Source organism: Pleurodeles waltl, chromosome 4_1 (genome assembly GCF_031143425.1).
Source record: "Pleurodeles waltl isolate 20211129_DDA chromosome 4_1, aPleWal1.hap1.20221129, whole genome shotgun sequence".
NCBI classification, from domain to species: domain Eukaryota; kingdom Metazoa; phylum Chordata; class Amphibia; order Caudata; family Salamandridae; genus Pleurodeles; species Pleurodeles waltl.
Genome location: NC_090442.1, coordinates 47,896,802 through 47,916,103, shown reverse-complemented (window position 1 = coordinate 47,916,103; position 19,302 = coordinate 47,896,802). Strand labels below are relative to the sequence as shown.

General features: G+C 45.6%; 1 protein-coding gene across 1 annotated transcript in view; it reads right to left on the bottom strand.

Moving 5' to 3' along the window:
- Positions 1 to 1,675: 1,675 nt before the first annotated feature.
- LOC138287371 (zinc finger protein 717-like) overlaps positions 1,676 to 19,302 on the bottom strand; it is a 58,798-nt gene continuing 41,171 nt past the window's right edge. The window contains exon 3 of the mRNA XM_069227757.1: positions 1,676 to 4,718. Within this exon, the coding sequence (XP_069083858.1) occupies positions 2,289 to 3,593 (1,305 nt within the window). The 5' untranslated portion in view covers positions 3,594 to 4,718 and the 3' untranslated portion in view covers positions 1,676 to 2,288. The remainder of the gene's footprint in view (positions 4,719 to 19,302) is intronic.

Here is a 19,302-nt window from a genome sequence, read left to right as displayed (position 1 = left end):
GGGGCTGACACCTCTATGATGATAGGACAGAGTAATCACTGGGACTGAGACCTCTATAATCGTAGAGCAGAGTAATCTCTGTGGACTGAGACCAGTATAATCATAGGACAGAGTAATCAGTGGGCCTGAGACCACTATAATCAATGGACAGAGTAATCACTGGGGCTAAGGCCACTCTAATCATAGGACAGAGTAATCAGGTGGACTGAGACCGCTTTAATCACAGGACAGAGTAGTCACTGGGGACTGGGAAATCTATAATCATAGGACAGAGTAATCACAGTGGATGGCGACCTCTATATTCAAGTGAAATAGTAATCACTGGGGTTGAGACCACTATAATCAAAGGACAGAGAAATCACTGGGGAGTGAGACCAATATAATCACAGGACAGAGCAATCACTGGGACCGAGACCTCTATAATCATATGACTGAGTAATATTTTTGGGACTGAGATCACTATAATCATAGGACAAGGTACTCAATGTGGACAGAGTCATCACTGTGAACTGAGAGCACCATAATCATAGGACAGAGTAATCATTATGGACAGAGACCACTGTGATCATAGGACACGGTATCACTGGGACCGAGACACTATATTCATATGACAGATTACTCACTGGGGACTGAGACTTCTATAACTATAGAACAGAGTAATATCAGTGGGACAGAGAGCACTATAAGTATAGGTCAGAGTAATCACTGGGACTGACACCCTACAATCACAGGGCAGAGTAATCACTGGGACTGAGACCCTACAATGACAGGACAGAGTAATCACTGGGACTGACACCCTACAATCATAGGGCAGAGTAATCACTGGGACTGAGACCCTATAATCATGGGACAGAGTAATCGATGTGGACTGAGACCCCTATAATCACAGGACAGAGTAATCACTGGGATTAAAACCGCTATAATCCTAGGACAGAGTAATCATTGCGGACTGGTACCACTATAATTATAGGACAAGATATTCACTGGGGACTGAGACCTCTATAATCACTGGACAGAGAAACCACCAGGCCCTGGATCACTCCAATTATAGGACAGAATAATCACCAGGCCTGAGATGACAGTAATCGGACAGAGTAATTACTAGAAATGAGAATACTATAATGGTAGACCAGAGTTATCACATTCAATTGTTTTATTTCATTATCTGGATAGTCTGTAGTCTGTAGTTCCAGTTATGGAAGCAAAACCTGCAAGTGTATGATTTACCTGTTGTTATCTCTGCATGCTGAAACCATTTTGTCTGCAAGTCACTATCATGTGCAACCACTCTTGGAGTCTCATCTGTGGGTGGTATTCCTCCGTCAAGAAGCTACTCAGCTGCCTGTTAACAAATACCATCAGATTTTAGAGTTCCAAGTAAATTCTAATATATTTTCGGGACCTCTGCCTGGTGTGTCGCTTGTGTTGCTCCATGGTTTGTGACTTCTGTTGCCTCTTTTCCTCCTAGATCATGCCTTCCAATATGGGGAATGCTTTGCAGATGTGATGATGGAAGAAGAATCAAATCAGGCCTCGATTATTTGCTTTGCAATACCTTCCATACAATTGATCACTTGATATTATATGGTCTGTGCAAATGCTTAATATTGTGGACTTTTAGATGTGGGAAGTTTCATCAAGTTCCCTCTGTGATGAAGTAGGCAGGGCACGGATGGTTGTCTAAAAAAACACTTTATTTGAAGCTTGACAGTACACAGGAAATATCCCAACCACTAGAGCTCCAGAACACCAACTGACCCAATAATATTTTTCTGAATAATCTAACATTCTATATTCTAAAAGTCCTAAGCAATATTCTACCCACAAAGCATTGCTAAAATACAATAACAAGATACCACACATCTCCCCCCTTTAGCTTCTGAGCAATCTAACATTCCATATTCTAAATTCCAAGCAATATTCTACCACAAAGCATTGGTAAAATACAATACTAAGTACCACATAAGCCCCTTTGCTCTTCGATTCTATAATACGGAAATGTATTGTTCTTTGTAAATTAACAGGTGAAACTGGAGTAAATAAATGGTTCCACATCCAGTTATTTTATTTCATTTTCTGCATGGTATCTATTTTTGAAGCTGTAGGACAGGATGGGAAAGGCAAAGTGATTTATAGGTTTTATATGGTGACACTCTATTAAAGAATTCTTCAAAATTAGTTTTGCAGTACTCTTTGTTGATTATTCCTCTGATAGCATTCTGTGTGGACTCCCTACCCTCATGTTATCCGAAAGTATTTATATGCCTACTGTACATATTAGTATACGCTCAAGTTATTATTGTGATGGATTTTTTGTCTGTCTTTGAGATAATTGATACGGTTTTCCCCAGTGCGTGATCTTTCATTGTGAGTGAGAATGTCTCTATGACTGAAACATTCCTGGCATTCAGAGCACTGGTTAGGTTTTCCCCCAGTTTAGGTTCCCTCATGGTGAGTGAGACTGGCTCTGTGACTGGAACTCTTTCGGCATTCAGAGAACTGATAAGGGTTTCCCCAGTGTGCTTTCTGTCATGGTAAGTGAGTTGATATTTCTTACTGAAGTGTTTTGGGCATTTGGAGCTCTGATAAGGTTTTTCACCAGTGTGACTTCTCTCATGTAGTGTGAGTTTGCTTTTAAGTCTGAAGCTTCTTTGACATTCTGAGCACTGATAAGTTTCCCCAGTGTGGATTCTCTCATGGTAAGTGAGGGTGGATTTACGGCTGAAGCATTTCTGGCATTCTGAGCACTGATAAGGTTTTTCACCAGTGTGGGTTTTCTCATGTAGTGCAAGTTTGTTTTTGAGTCTGAAGCTTTTTTGGCATTCAGAGCACTGATAAGGTTTTTCCCCGGTGTGTGCTCTCTCATGTAGAGTGAGGCTACATTTCTGATGGAAACTTTGCTGGCATTCAGAGCACTGATAAGGATTGTCACCAGTGTGAGTTCTCTCATGTAGTGTGAGTTTGCTTTTAAGTCTAAACCTTTTTTGGCATTCGGAGCACTGATAAACTTCCCCAGTGTGGATTCTCTCATGATAAGTGAGAGTGGATTTACGGCTAAAGCGTTTCAGGCATTCTGAGCACTGATAAGGTTTTTGCCCCGTGTGTATTCTCTTGTGACGAACAAGATCAGTTTTATAAATAAAGCTACCCAGGCACTCAGAGCACTGATAAAGTCTTTGTCCAGTGTGGATCCTCTCATGTTTCCTGAGATTGTTTTTACAACTGAATCTTTTTTGGCATTCAGAACACCAATACGGTTTTACCCCCGTGTGAGTTCGCTCATGTAGTGTGAGACTGAATTTACGCCTGAAGCTTTTATTGCATTCAGAGCAGTGATAAGGTGTTTCCCCAGAGTGGGTTCTCTCATGTAGTGTAAGACTGCCTTTACAAAACAAGCATTTCTGGTATTCAGGGTACTGGTAAGGATTTTCTTCAGAGTGGGTTCCCTGGTGCAGAGGGAGATCGGAATGATAGATGAAGATGTTATCACATACAGTGCACTTATAACATTTCTTTCTTGAGTTTATGTCTTCAAGTTGGGATTGGTCTTGCATGCATGCCATGGTAAGATTGAACCCGATTCCAGAGCGCATATAAGTCAATAATGTTCAGCGTTAACTTCTACGGCAGAAGTACTGTTCTTATCACTTCTTTATTGCTTCTATCTGGAGATCACATGATATCAGCCGAAACCATTCTATACTCTTTTTCTGAGAAGACACATCTTTGGGAATGTCTTCGTAGAGGTTATTGTCTCCATACTATGTCCATGTGGGTTCTCTCATGTTGAATTAAACTCATTTGGGGACTGAATCAGTTCTGAAATGGGATTATGTAAGCGTTTATAAATCACTAAGAAAGCATTTGACAGGGATTTGGTGATTAGAAATTAGGTACACTTTTAAATACATGCAATGGCAGGAAGTTTAGAGAGGTAGGATAATATTATATATTATCAGTAGCAGAACATCTGCTCCTTTTAAAGTTCCTGCACTCAGTTCATGGTTGCCAGCTTGTGCATAAGCAAAAAGCTAGGAAAGTGAGAAAGTCTGAAGGTTCTGTGTGGTTGCAAACAATGAGATCAGCCCAAAGGGGCCTCGTCGGTGGTTACCATAATTCTACAGAGGCTATGCTGCTGCAGTGATTTGCCTTGCTTTCATGGTAAAAATCTATTCCATGGCTTTCTTTCGTGGTGTGTGTTCTTTCCTCTTGAATCAGACGGGGCTTCAGACTAAAGTTTTTCCTCCCATGTAGAATCTGACGGCCTTTCTGCTCACGGTTTTTTCACCAGAGAATTCTTTGTTGGTCATTAAACCAACTGAACAACAGATGTTCTTCTCAAGTGCAGCGTTTTGTGGTTGTTCTCTTCAAGTAAATATATTCTTACCATTAACCTTTACATCTGGCTTTCAGGTTACCTGTGTCTTCTGTTTACAGTTTAGAGGTTATTTGCAGCCAATAACAGATACCTGATTAACGTCTCTAATCATTTTACTGTGGGTGTTTGATGATCTATAACAAAACGTATGCAATCAGAGAAATCAGTCACTAGTTTTTTACTCTACCAGCTCTTCACCACTCCTTGCTCCTAGATACTGTTTGCTTCTTGGAGCTGTGACATATCTTCACTTTTTTGAAAAAAAAAAAAAAACATTTAATGGGATCATTTTCTGTTGCATTTCTATGAAACCGCCATTTTGCTTTGTTGCTTCAGTCACCTGTAAATTGAAGTCAGAGATTGTTAGTGAATAAAACTGAAACAAAGGAAAACATTTATGAGCTGATAAACTACAGATTGATTGCATTTTGGGAAGTTACGCTGCATTTTCAGTAGGACTGAAAGGGCTCTAGGCTCTGTGCAGATTGGGAATTTGAGACCGGGGGGACACGAAATTGATAAGGCCATCAATAAGCGTGGGTGTGTCATAAATCAAATCCAACTGCGTCACGCCTATTCAGGATGCAGAGTTTGATGCTGATGACAGAGTACCAGTGTAGCTTGGAGAAACTTGCAGGTTACATTCCGCGGTGACGCCTGAGCACTAAACTACAGTTCCCAATTCCAAAGAATCCTTAAACTCTAACAACGTGTAAAGATGGCGGCAGCCATCTTAGTTTCTTGGGTATAACTTCCTGTTTCTCTGTGTCTTTTTTAGGCAGCCGTACTACAATGTTATTGAAGCCTAGACCCTTGCTTGTGGATTTGTGATTTATGTTTTAGAATGACAATTACTTCCTTGGCAATTACTTTCTATACAGGATGCCGAAGGACATTTCAACAACAGAGTACTGTTTTAGGAATAAATAAAGTTGGAAATCAAACTTTGAACTATTCTTTAACATATACTTTATTATACTTTATTATTCAAAGACTGACATTTATTACATTTTTCAAACTTTGAATTCTTCTGTGAAGAAAGAGAAAGAATTCCAGCATCATGTTTCATATGTTATATTAATGTGTACTAAGGTAACGATATATATATATATATATAAGCATGTGGCCTGTGATCAAGGACGTGATGTCTGAAACGTGCATGGCCTGGGAATGTAAAGAATTATTTGAAGGTTTTGCAGCATTCCAAAATAAATTGCAAACTGCAACCTGTTGGGAGTGCGCTTTTGTCTGGGGACAACTTTGTTTTGTACATGATTAACGGCCTGTCCAGCTGTGAAAGCAGCACCACTGCAGAGAGAAAGCAGGTCTGTGTGACTTTACTATATCGCCATACACAAAAGCAACAGGATGGAATAATTTCAGCAGAACTCAGTAACTGTGCTTTGAAGACCCATCCAGGGAAGAAAGGGGTCCAGCACTCACTTTACAGTATTGGCCCCTAAATAAGCTAATGCCTTTGTCCGTAGCAGACTAGAATATGGGCACACACCCTACTTAGGCATCCATAAATCTACTCTCGTCTATCGCCAAAGGATCCAGAACGCTCTAGTCAGATCCACCCTTCAGCTCAGGAGGTTTGAGCCCACTTTTAGCAGCTATATTGGCTTTCTGTTAGGAAGAGAATTCTCTTCAAATCCACAAGCATAATGTTTAAAGTCTTTACGGAGAATGCCCATCCCTACATTTGTCACAAATGTCAGAACTAACCACCAAGACACTCTCTAAGAACAACCAACCAACAAAATATTCTCTAAGAACAAGAAAATGATTATGATAGTCACTCTGTTCAAGTAGTTGTGTTGGGGAGGCCTTCTTTTTTAGGGTAGAAGGACCCAAAAATATGGAAATCTATACTAGTTGAAATCTGGGAAAAAATCAATGGAAACGGTTCATGTTCAGGAAATCCCTTTAAACCTTGGTTTTCAATCAGTAAACAAACATTTCCTTTTTAGCCTTGAAGAGCAAGTTACTTACCTTCGGTAACGCGTTTTCTGGTGGATACATTAGCTACCTGTGGATTCCTCACCTAATGCATTCCTCACCTAATGAATTCTCCCCATGCGTAGCATTCGACGGAAACTTCTCTCTCTAGCTCTGCACGTCGGCGAGGACGTCACAATTGCCAGACTCCACGTGGCTCCGTGTGACGTCATCGTGGCAATAAGAGGTCCTCGCCGGCGTGCTGACGTCAGTTTACGACATTTTTTTAAGTGCTTTTGAAACATATAGAGAACATCGACAATCTACACCCTTTAAGATTAACAAGAATAAAATTTATAGAGAATCTTCATATAAAATTTTTGCATTACTCTTTAAAAAAGAGGCATACCACCATGAACAGCTTGCAAACTTGAAAATAACCTGAATAACAACTATAAACATATATACATATATATATAGAAACATTGAAATTAAAGCACTGAAGTGCACACCCAAGGAGATCCTGGCATGACCAGACATACAATGGGGAGGTGGGAGGGACCGTGAGGAATCCACAGGTAGCTAATGTATCCACCAGAAGACGCGTTACCGAAGGTAAGTAACTTGCTCTTCTGATGGATACAACTACCTGTGGATTCCTCACCTAATGAATAGAGTCCCAAAGCAGTACCACCTCGGAGGAGGGTGTCCATCTGGTCAGACCAGGAACTCCTGCAGCACGGACCGCTCAAAATGGCCATCCCTCCGCACCTCCGCATCCAGACAATAATGCTTCACAAAGGTGTGGAGGAAAGACCAAGTCGCGGCCTTACAGATGTCCGCCACCGGAACACCTCTGGCCAAAGCTGATGAAGTCGACTTGGCCCTGGTGGAATGGGCTCTGATCTCCTCAGGAGGATCCTTCTTCACCAATGAGTAACATATTTTTATACAAAGAACGACCCACCTAGAGAGCGTTCTCTTGTGGATGGCCTTCCCCTTCCTCTTCCCCACGTATCCAATAAAAAGTTGTTCATCTAACCGGAACTCTCTCGTCCTGTCTATATAAAAGCTGAGAGCCCTCCTAGGGTCCAGACGATGGAGTCTTTCCTCCTCCTTAGATGGGTGTAGAGGAGGGTAGAACGACGAGAGAGTTATGGACTGTCCCAAGTGAAACGGAGACACCACCTTGGGGAGGAAAGCCGCCCTGGTCCTCAAAACCACCTTATCCTTATAAAAAGTTGTGAAAGGCGGGTGAACAGAGAGGGCCTGCAATTCACCAACACGTCTAGCCGACGTAATGGCTGTCAAAAACACAGTTATGAAAAACAAGTACCTCAAGGGGCATGAATGAAGTGGCTCAAAGGAGGAGCCCATCAAAAAAGTCAACACTAAATTCAGGTCCGACTGTGGCATAATAAAAAAGGCGTAGGAGGAAATTTATTAGTAAGTCCCTTAAAAAATCGTAAAAACAAAGGAGATTTGAATAAAGAGGGTTGATCTGGTAGATATAAAAAAGCAGAAAGGGCCGAAAGATAGCCTTTAACAGTGGCCACAGTACAACCACGCTGAGCCAATGACAATGCAAACAATAAAATATCAGAAAGATGTGCACTTAAGGGATCAATTTTCTTCTCTCCACACCAACGAACGAAATTAGCCCACCTACTCGCATAGACCGACTTGGTGGAGTGTCACCTGGCCGATAAAAGAATGTCCACCACCTCTGGTGGGAGAGAAAAGGAACTCAGGTTGCCCCGCTCAATCTCCAGGCATGAAGGTGCAGGCTCTGGAGGTGGGGGTGAAGAACCTGCCCCTGCGACTGCGAGAGGAGGTCTGCCCTGAGAGGGAGACGGAGTGGAGGGCACAGTGAGAGCCGGAGTAGGTCTGCATACCACACCCTTCGTGGCCAATTCGGAGCTATTAGAATGACTTGGGCCCGGTCTTGGCGAATCTTCCTCAAAACCCGAGGAATCAAGGGTATGGGAGGAAACGCGTAAAGCAACTGGTCGCACCAGGACATCTGAAACGTGTCCCCCAACACTCCTTGCAACGGATACTGAAGGATGCAGAACGACGGACAGTGCGCGTTCTCCCGAGTGGCAAACAGGTCTATTATGGGAAAACCCCACATCCGAAAGATGTAAAGAACCAGATCTGGATGCAGACGCCACTCGTGGTCGTCCGAGAAGAAGCGACTGAGTCTGTCCGCTCGTTCGTTTTGGACCCCGGCCAAATGGTTTGCCACTACGCAAAGCCGATGGTCCCGAGCCCGGGACCAGAGTCGTAGAGCTTCTCTGCAAAGAAGGTACAACCCTACCCCCCCTGTTTGTTGATATACCACATCGCGGTCCTGTTGTCCGTCAGAATCTGAACTGACTGCCCACGAAGGGACGGGAGGAAGGCCTTGAGGGCCAAACGAATCACCCGCAGTTCCAACAGATTGATATGAAACCTCTGCTCTACTGGAGACCAACGACCCTTGATCTCCAGATCAGCTCCCCACCCCAAGGTGGAGGCATCCATTATCACCATGGTCACCGGAGCCAGCAGCGAAAACGGCTTCCCTTGAGAAAGGTTGCCTTCCGCAGCCCACCATCGGAGATCCGCAGCAGTGTCTCTCGAGATCCTTATCGACTCCCCGAGATCTCCTCTGTGTTGAAACCACTGCCTGCGGAGGCACCACTGAAGAGCCCTCATGTGCCAGCGTGCATGAGTGACCAACAGAATGCAAGAAGCGAACAGACCGAGCAGACGAAGGACCTTGAGGACTGGAATTACCGCTCCTTCTCGAAACATCGGAACCAACGACTGAATATCCTGTTTCTGCTGTGGCGGAGGAAAGGCCCGATTCAATGTCGTATCCAGTACTGCCCCGATGAACAGGAGGCGTTGAGAGGGCTCTAGGTGAGGCTTGGGCACATTTATTGAAAAACCCAGACTGAACAACAACTGATGGGTCAGCTGCAGATGACGCAACACAAGCCCCGGAGACTCCGCTTTGATCAACGAATCGTCCAGGTAAGGGAATACCTCCCTCCGGAGGTGTGCTGCAACCACCGCCATCACCTTCGTGAAGACCGGTGGTGCGGAAGTAAGACCAAAAGGAAGGACCGCGAACTGATAGTGCCGCAAACCTACCACAAACCAGAGATACTTCCTGTGGGACTTGAGAATGGGAATGTGAAAATAAGCATCCTGCAAATCGACCAACACCATCCAGTCCTCCTTGTTCAACGCCAAAAGCACCTGCGCCAGTCAGCATTTTGAATTTCTCCTGTTTGAGGAACCAATTCAAAACCCTCAGGTCCAAAATAGGTCTCAGAGGACCATCCTTTTTGGGGATCAGGAAGTAACTGGAATAACACCCCTGACCCCTTTCTTGCTCCGGAACCAACTCCACTGCACCCTTCAACAATAGAGAGCGAACCTCCTGCTCTAGCAACAGGAGATGATCTTCTGAACAAAAGGAAGGACGGGGAGGGAAGGGAGGAGGAATCTCCTGAAAGGGCAGGGCGTAACCTTTTCTTACCACACTGATGACCCAGGAGTCTGTTGTTATGGACTCCCATAGGGGAAGAAAAAGAGAAAACCTCCCCCCTGCCGGAGAGACATGAGAAACAATGGCAAGAGGACTAGGGCTGCTTTCCTTGAGGTAACCCTCCAGAGGAAGAGGAAGGGTGCTGCTGTTTGGTGGCCCCTCTTGTGCGGACTCTGCCCCGCCCCCTGAACGATCGATAAGGGAGGCTGGAAGACCGCTGCGACCTCCCACGAAAGGAAGCCCCTCTACCAAAAACTCGCAGCCGTCTGAACGACCGAAATGGGGTGGAAGCAGCCTGCAGACCCAAAGACCTAGCAGTGGCCCTACATTCTTTAAAGCGCTCTAGTGCAGAGTCCGCTTTCGATCCGAATAGTTTTGCCCCATCAAAAGGCAGATCCAATAGCGTGGTCTGGATGTCAGACAAAAAACCAGAAGTGCGTAATCACGCATGCCACCTAGTGGCAACGGAAGTCCCCATCGCTCTTGCAATAGAGTCCATGGTATCCAGCCCTGACTAAATAATTTGCGTAGCCGCCGCCTGAGTGTCCAAAAGAAGGCTACGCAAGTCCTGGGGCATGTCTGGAATAACCGTCTTCGTCGCATCCATTATAGCATGGATATACCTGCCAAGAATACAAGTCACATTGGCAGACTTTAGAACCATGCTGCGTGCCAAAAACACCTTCTTGGCCTATTGGTCCATTTGTTTGGATTCCCGGTCCGATGGGACTCCCGGAAACGAGCCAGGGGCCGACCTTGAAGAGCAGGATGCCTGCACCACCAGGCTTTCTGGTGAAGGGTGTTTGGACAAAAACTCCAGGTCCCCAGGCGCCGACCTATAACGCCTGGCCACTGACCTACTAACAGGGTGACAGGCTTTTTCCAAACCTCTTCGATAGGTTCCATCAGAGCCTCATTGAATGGCAGAAGAGGATCCGCCATGGCAGTAGCAGGATGTAGAACTTCAGTCAACAGGTTGGTCTTAACCTGTGCTGTCGGTAAGGGAAGTTCCAGAAATGCTGCGGCTTTCCTAATCACCGAATTGTAAGTGGCTGCCTCCTCCATATATTCTCCTGGGGAGGCCAGATCATATTCCGGAGAAGTGTCAAGACCACTTGCCGTGTCCAGTCCTGGGAAGTCACCTTGGGGAGTGATCTCCCCCTCCTCAAGGAACTGCTTTTGATATTCCCTCTCTTCCAGCAACCTAAGGGCCTTCCTCCGAGACCTCAACTTAGCCTCGAGCCCCGGCGTCGACATGGAGTGCAATGACGTCGGTGAATGGCGCCGGGACGGCGTCATGAAAGATCTCCGGATCCACCCGACGCCGCAGATGGATCCATCTGCGCCATGGACAAGGCTCCTGCATCACCTCCGACACCGGCGTCGAAGGTCTCTCCCTCGACGTCGAGGGCTGCGCTGCCGGCAGTGGTGCATGACCTGAGTCTCCAGCCGAACAAAACGGCATAAACGGCGTCGGCTTATATGGAGCCGGAACACCAAGATTGAATGCCAGGGGACCAGTGGGGCCAGCCGGCGCACCACCTCCCGGAGCCATATTTCGAAATATAGCACACATGGCATTAAGAAATGCCGCCGGATCCATACCTGGAGCCGGGAATGAAGGATATCCCTGCGGAGCCGGTGCCGGCGCCGGACTGGACTCTGCAGCGCCTGGATGCACAGGCGAAGCCAGATGACTCTGAGGCTCCATGACCTCAAAGACTGAAGGTGCCGGGGACGTTTGCGGGGTCACAGTTTGTGGAGACACCGTCGGACTCACTTCCCACGACTTGCGGCGCTGTGTCGAAGGAGACCTCGACTCCGACCGACTTCTAGAGCGACGTCGGGAGTCACGATGACGCCGTTTCTTGTGAGACGACTTCCCCGAAAAGGACCCATGGTGACGCTTCCTCTCTTTCTTGGACTTAGCCAAAAATAGCTTCGCCTCACGCTCCTTCAACGCCTTCGGATTCATCTTCTGACAGGAGCCGCATTCCTGGACGTTGTAATCCGAACTAAGGCACCAAAGGCAATCGTTGTGAGGGTCCGTCACCGACATCCGACCTCCACACTCCCTGCAGGGCTTGAAACCCGATTTCTTTGGAGCCGACATCGAGGAAAAAACACAAAGTATCCCTTCGAAAAGAGCTAACGATACATGTAACAGAAAAGTAACCGTTATCGAAGGCACGGAAAAAAGGGAACTGACGTCAGCACGCCGGTGAGGACCTCTTATTGCCACGATGACGTCACACGGAGCCGCGTGTAGTCGGGCAATTGTGACGTCCTCGCCGACGTGCAGAGCTAGAGAGAGAAGTTTCCGTTGAATGCTACGCATGGGGAGAATTCATTAGGTGAGGAATCGATTAGGTGAGGAATCCACAGGTAGTTGTATCCATCAGAAGAGGGCACTACCGTCAAGAGCCTCCACCGGAGTGTGTGTTGTGCTATATATAGTGCCACCACATAAATAAAAAATCAATACATAAATAATGAAACAGCCTGCCAACAGATTAAACATGCACTAGCAAAACAATTAGGTCAATAGGTCTAGCCTTCATGTGAAAATGCATGCACACAGCAAGACAAATGTAAGAAACAAAAGCCAGACCTTATTGAAAGCTCTCTTGCATTCATGATAGCCCTCATTTTGTTTTTATGTTTAAAGAAGGTAAGATGGCAACAGCACCATCATTATAGTTCTTATTCTATGTATGTGACATAGAAAGGACCAATGACTGTAATAATGCATCACTTGCCTCATAACCTTCCTTTCATGTAGAAATGGTAATAGGACTGTATGGAAGGGAGTCTTCAATGCAAACCAGCTTTACTTCCATGAAAAACAACTACAGGCAGATAAGGGAGCCTTCATTTTAGTCCTGCAAGTCTTTCAATGTAATAGAAACAAATGCAGTAAGGGAGCCTGCTTGCAATCACTCAAACAGAAGAAGAAAACAAAAATACTCCACCTTGGAAGCACTGAGGAGAAGCCACTGGGCACTTTAATGAATGCACAAGGGGACAGAAGGAGGGGCAACAGAGACCAACAAGAGTAAGGCATAGCTGGGAAGAATGAGGTGTTGACACCGGAGAAAGTGGGGGAGGTAGGAGGAGCGGGCTGGGGGAGAGACAGCTAATTATAAAGTAGTGCCTCTGGCTTTGCAGGGTAAGCTTTACATTGGAGGTAGAAGGATACAGCCATTAGAAAATAACATTAACTTGAAGAGGAAATGCTCCTCTGAGCCAAGATGTGGTTGAGAATGTCTCAAGGCACTGGCTGAAAGATGCTGGTCCAAGGACGTCAATGGTTGAAGGGTGTGGGTGTAAAGTCCTTTCTGTGTACATTGACAGTTCCATTGTCAAATCTGGATTATAAAATATACACACATTTCTGGGTTTTTAGGAAGGGTTTAAAATATTTTTGTTTACTCAGACATGCTAATCTATGGAAACAAAATCATGGTCTCCTGGATTTTTTTTTAAAGTTGGTTGGGAATTAAAGAAATTTCACTTTGCTGCGAGTGTCAAATAAATATATAATACATGGGATCCTGCAAACCCTATATATAAACCCGCCTTGATTTCTTTATAACAAGCGACTAGTGACACATCCATTCACCTATAATTAAGAAACGACGTAGCTGCTCAACAGTAATAACTTGTTATAGCTGAGTTCTGAAGTCACAATACCTACTGCAAGAGACAGCAGCCGAGAAGAAAGGCAGGCCACGACACAGCATATTTAAAGCGTTATTTGAAAAAAAATATATATATATGTTTTTTCCTTCTGCTACATTTTTCTTGCTGAATAGACATAAAGAAGATATTTATGGTAACTTGTTTACTTGTACTCCTTACGTAATTAGAGAAAAGTTAGAATCTCTTTACATCTTTCTGCACATTCCAAGCTACATCGCTATGTTTGTTACAATTTGTATTAAACGGATTCTAATATATTTTTGCAAGAAATATCTATTCAATTTTTTATATGTTTAATTTTACACTAGAAATTCCACTTGTAGTCTTCATGTCTGCAAACAGGTCATCTTGTTGACATGAAAGAGCAATGCTTAAGTATTTAAGTGGTTTGTGGGAAGGGTGATGGTGTGACCATGTAATGTAAGGAATAAAGGACTTTCTGATGTATATTATAAGGATACTGAAAGCCATTAAGGAGTTCCATGACTTTATAAATGAGCTCAGCTTTTGGCCAATGAAAACTCCTCGGTGACTTGTGATACAGCCTTATAATGTAAGGCCGGTGGTACTTTAATCCATGTATTTCGAGCAAAATCCAAAAGCTAATTAACATTTACACTGCAACATGAAAAATAAAGGAACAATGAGGCCTGGTGTGGCAAAGGTTTTTTTTTTATCCTTTGTGTGTCTTTGTCAAAAATTCATATGAATTACTGTTCCCAGCCACTTCAACATGTGAGAGAACATTATCCAGGCGATAGTCTGTCTTCGTCTTATACTTGTACTTTTGCATTCATAATTCATTGACAATCCATCCATAAGTGACGGAGAACACAAGAGAGGTACCAGAGATCAAAACAGAGCACCAGAATGAGATACAGTACCCACGCCTGATTATAAACTGATTATAAAGGGGGCAGATGCCTCCCTTTGTCATAAAAGTAGATTTCCTGCTACAGCCAAGTTGAACTACAGACATTTCCTGCCATTCGTAGCCAATTAGGAGGAATGGGAAGGATAAGGGCTTTAAACTCCACCCAACTTATTCCTCAAGTGGTAGACAAGGATGGAGCATCCAGTGGCATTTGGGCAGAATTTCCCAGGGAAAAATAGTTACAGACTTTCACCTAACAACCTCACTAGTGGGGAAACCCCATTGGACTCTAAGAAATAATGAAACGGAAAAGTGCTAATATGATGCAGGAGAAGTACTTTTGCTGCCAACCCAGTCAAAGGCACAACATGGAAGCCTCTGGTGACAGCAGTAGGGAATTCCCTGTTACCTCATGCCAGTGTGTGGGCGCCACATCCTTATGAGCCAGTCTGTGCTCTTTCTTACAGCCTACAGTGCAAATCAAACATTATTGTCATTCTCCATCAGGCAGTCCGTCCATACGGAGGTCTTTCATTAGCTCAACTGGGACATCTCATGTCTCTCCAAATATCACTGGCTTTGTGTTTGCGGCTGGGTACTTAAAACCTGCTCCTGTCACAGTGACCCTGTAATAGCAAATTCAAGGATTGACCTTGGATGTATCAACCACACGGACATCCAACTGGGTGCCATCCACCCAGACAGGTTCCAGTATTCTTACCTGTTAGATTGATATAAGGCTCAATACTTCCTTTGGGCAACACAAAAAGATTATGATTGGAATGCTGAACATTGTCAAACATTCACCCCAAGTCACAGATCTGGGTTTAATCTGTTGTTGTTTTGCTCACCACGCCACCCCAGTTTGGACCCCGCCATATGCAAATCAGACTCAAGCCTGCTCCCCATGGGAACAGCACAGCCCGAACCACCAGGCTATATCCTCCCTGGACCGGAAACAAGCATCCTGTGACCGGTTTCGGGGTACCATCCCTCATCAATCAGGCTAGCTTTAATCCCGTGGCACAGTGAGCCTGGCACCTACATCTGAGCGTACCCTTCCCACTTAGGAAGACTACAGCACCACAAAAAAAGGGCGAGCAAAATAACGATGGATTAAACCCACATCCGTGCCTGGGGTGAGTGTTTCAAAACTCTGTCCATCATTTTATTTTGTGGTGTTGCTATGTGCACCCTAAGTGGTTAGGGTATGCACAGACGTGGGTCTCTTGCTCGCTGCGCCTCTTGGATTCAAGCTAGCCTGGCTGATGAAGGGTGATACCCTGAAACTGGTCCCAGGATGCTTGTTTCCGGTCCAGGGAGGACCTGGCTTAGCAGTTCGGGCTGCTCTGTTCCCATGAGGAGCAGGGTCAAGGCAGATGTGCGTATGGCTGGTTTCAAATGGGGGTGACCTGGCAAGCAAAATAACGATGGATTAAACCCGGATCTGTGACTGGGGTGAGTGAGTGAAAAGTTTCAACATTCCATCCATCATTTTATCATGTGGTGTTGATTGCTCCCTTGGCCTCTCAGTAGTGTGGGGCGGTCACTCTGGCACGCCTCAGCCAGACCCTAAGTTTGTTACCAGTGGTGGTGCAATGATGCAATGTTGTGTGCGCAGTTCAGCTCTGAACCCTGCAGTTGTAACAGCGCTCTCTGAGTTCAGTCTGGGGTGCTGCTCGTCCACCTCTTCCATGTCCAGTCTTATGACTCTTCTCCTTCTCCTCTAGTTTCTCTCCTGTGAAGTTACCTGCGAATCCTTGCGACTATTCCTGAAACTGTGAGCCTGCTGCAAGATACTCCTATCACCACGAACTTTCACCTCCGGATTACCACCAGACTATCCTGTCGCTTCTGGTCCCACAGTTAGCGTGGGCTGCACGTTCCTTCAATGAGCCATCGGGAAACCGGCCAAATGAACGAGTTACTTACCTTCGGTAACGACTTTTCTGGTGGATACATTAGCTACCTGTGGATTCCTCACCTGATGAATACTCCCATGGCGCCAGCATTTGACGGAAATCTTCTTACTAGTCTCTGCACGTCGACGAGGACGTCACTCTAGCCCACGCGACGCCGTCTGACGTCATACAGGCAATAAGAAGTCCTCGCCGACGTGCCGATGACAGTACCAACATTTTTTACGTGCATGAGAATAATAATAATAACCCAATGCAATGAAAGAGCAAAGCAACATCTCTTAATATTGTAAATCACACAACATTGCAATAAAATAGCTGTAGATTTAATATAACCTTTTTCTTTTTTTTTTTTTTTTTTTTTTTAAACAAATAAATATATTTATACATACGAATCATGTATATACCCAATATATATATAGATTTATATATAAATATACACATATATACAAATATCATACATGCAAAATGTATTGCAACTTTGAAGACCAAAAGGAGCACACTCAAGGATTGCTTGGAGAGACCAAAAAGGCAACGGGGAGGCGGGTGGGACCGTGAGGAATCCACAGGTAGCTAATGTATCCACCAGAAAAGTCGTTACCGAAGGTAAGTAACTCGTTCTTCTGATGGATACAACTACCTGTGGATTCCTCACCTGATGAATAGAGTCCCAAAGCAGTACCACGCCCGGCGGTGGGTGCCTAAATGGTCAAACCAAGAAATCCTGCAGCACTGACCGTGCAAAATGACCGTCCCTTCTGACCTCAGAGTCCAAACAGTAATGTTTCACAAAAGTGTGAAGGGACGACCAAGTTGCGGCCTTGCAGAGGTCAACCACAGGAACACCCCTGGCCAAGGCCGAAGAGGCCGACTTAGCTCTGGTGGAGTGAGCTCTAATGCCCTCAGGCGGATCCTTCTTTGCCAAAGAGTAACAGATTTTAATGCAAAGAACAACCCACCTGGAGAGTGTTCTCTTGTGGACTGCCTTTCCTCTCCTCTTGCCCACGTATCCGACAAACAGCTGATCCTCCAGCCTGATATCCTTCATTCTGTCGATATAGAAGCTCAACGCCCTTTTTGGGTCCAGGCGATGTAGTCTTTCTTCCTCCTTTGAAGGATGAGGCGGAGGATAAAACGTGGACAAAGTGATTGTCTGAGCCAAATGGAAGGGTGAAACAACCTTCGGAAGGAAAGCAGCCTTGGTCCTCAACACCACCTTATCCCCATAAAACGTTATATAAGGGGGTTTAACCGATAAGGCCTGCAACTCACTCACTCTCCTTGCAGATGTTATAGCTACCAGGAATACTGTTTTAATAACCAAATACCTTAAGGGGCAAGAATGCATAGGCTCAAAAGGGGACCCCATAAGGAAAGTCAGGACCAAGGACAAATCCCATTGAGGCATAACGAATGGTTTTGGAGGATATTGATTCAGAAGACCTTTCAAGAATCTGAGAACAATAGGGGATTTAAATAACGATGGTTGGTCTGGAAGACAAATGAAGGCTGACAAGGCCGACAAATAACCCTTAATGGTAGCTACTGCACAACCTTTCTGCGCTAGAGACAGTGCAAAAGACAAAACATGTGACAGATGAGCATGTAAGGGATCAATCTGTCTCTCTCCACACCACATAACAAAATTAGACCACCTATTAGCGTAGATAGATTTAGTGGAGTGTCGCCTGGCCGCTAAGATAACATCCACTACATCAGGTGGGAGAGAGAAGGAACTCAGGTTGCCCCGTTCAATCTCCAAGCATGTAGGTGCAGACTCTGGAGGTTGGGGTGTAAAACCTGCCCCTGCGACTGCGAGAGGAGGTCTGCCCTGAGAGGGAGACGGAGCGGAGGGCACAGTGAGAGTTGGAGAAGGTCGGAGTACCATACCCTCCTTGGCCAATCCGGAGCTATTAAGATGACTTGGGCCCGGTCTTGGCGAATTTTCCTCAACACTCGAGGAATCAAGGGTATGGGGGGAAACGCGTAAAGCAACTGGTCGCACCAGGTTATCTGAAACGCGTCCCCCAACGCTCCCTGCATCGGATACTGGAGGCTGCAGAATAACGGGCAATGCGCGTTCTCCCGAGTGGCAAACAGATCTATCCGAGGAAACCCCCACATCTGGAAGATTAAACAGACTTGATCTGGATGGAGACGCCACTCGTGGTCTGCCGAGAATTGGCGACTGAGACTGTCCGCACGTACATTCAAGACCCCGGCCAGATGATTTGCCACCAAGCAAATCTGATGGTCCTTTGCCCAGGACCATAGCCGAAGAGCTTCTCTGCAGAGAAGGTACGACCCTACTCCTCCCTGTTTGTTTATGTACCACATCGTGGTAGTATTGTCCGTCAGGACCTGTACCGACTGACCACGAAGGGATGGGAGGAAGGCCTTGAGAGCCAAACGTACAGCCCGTAACTCCAACAGATTGATATGAAACACCTGTTCCTCTGGAGACCAAAGCCCTTTGATCTCCAGATCCCCCAGATGAGCTCCCCATCCTAGGGTGGAGGCATCCGTTATTACCGTGGCCACTGGTGGCGACTGCGCGAACGGCTTCCCCTGTGAAAGATTGTTGCCCGCAATCCACCACTTCAATTCCACAGCAGCATCTCTGGAGATCTTGACAGTACCTTCTAAATCTCCCTTGTGTTGAGACCACTGCCTTCGGAGGCACCACTGAAGAGCCCTCATGTGCCAGCGAGCATGCGTGACCAACAGAATGCAGGAGGCGAACAGACCGAGCAGACGAAGGACCTTGAGGACTGGAACTACCGCTCCATTTCGAAACATTGGAACCAATTCCTGAATATCTTGAATCCGCTGAGGCGGAGGAAAGGCTCGACTCAATGTTGTATCCAGTACTGCCCCTATGAACAGGAGGCGCTGAGAGGGCTCCAGGTGAGATTTGGGCACGTTCACCGAAAAGCCCAGGTCGAAC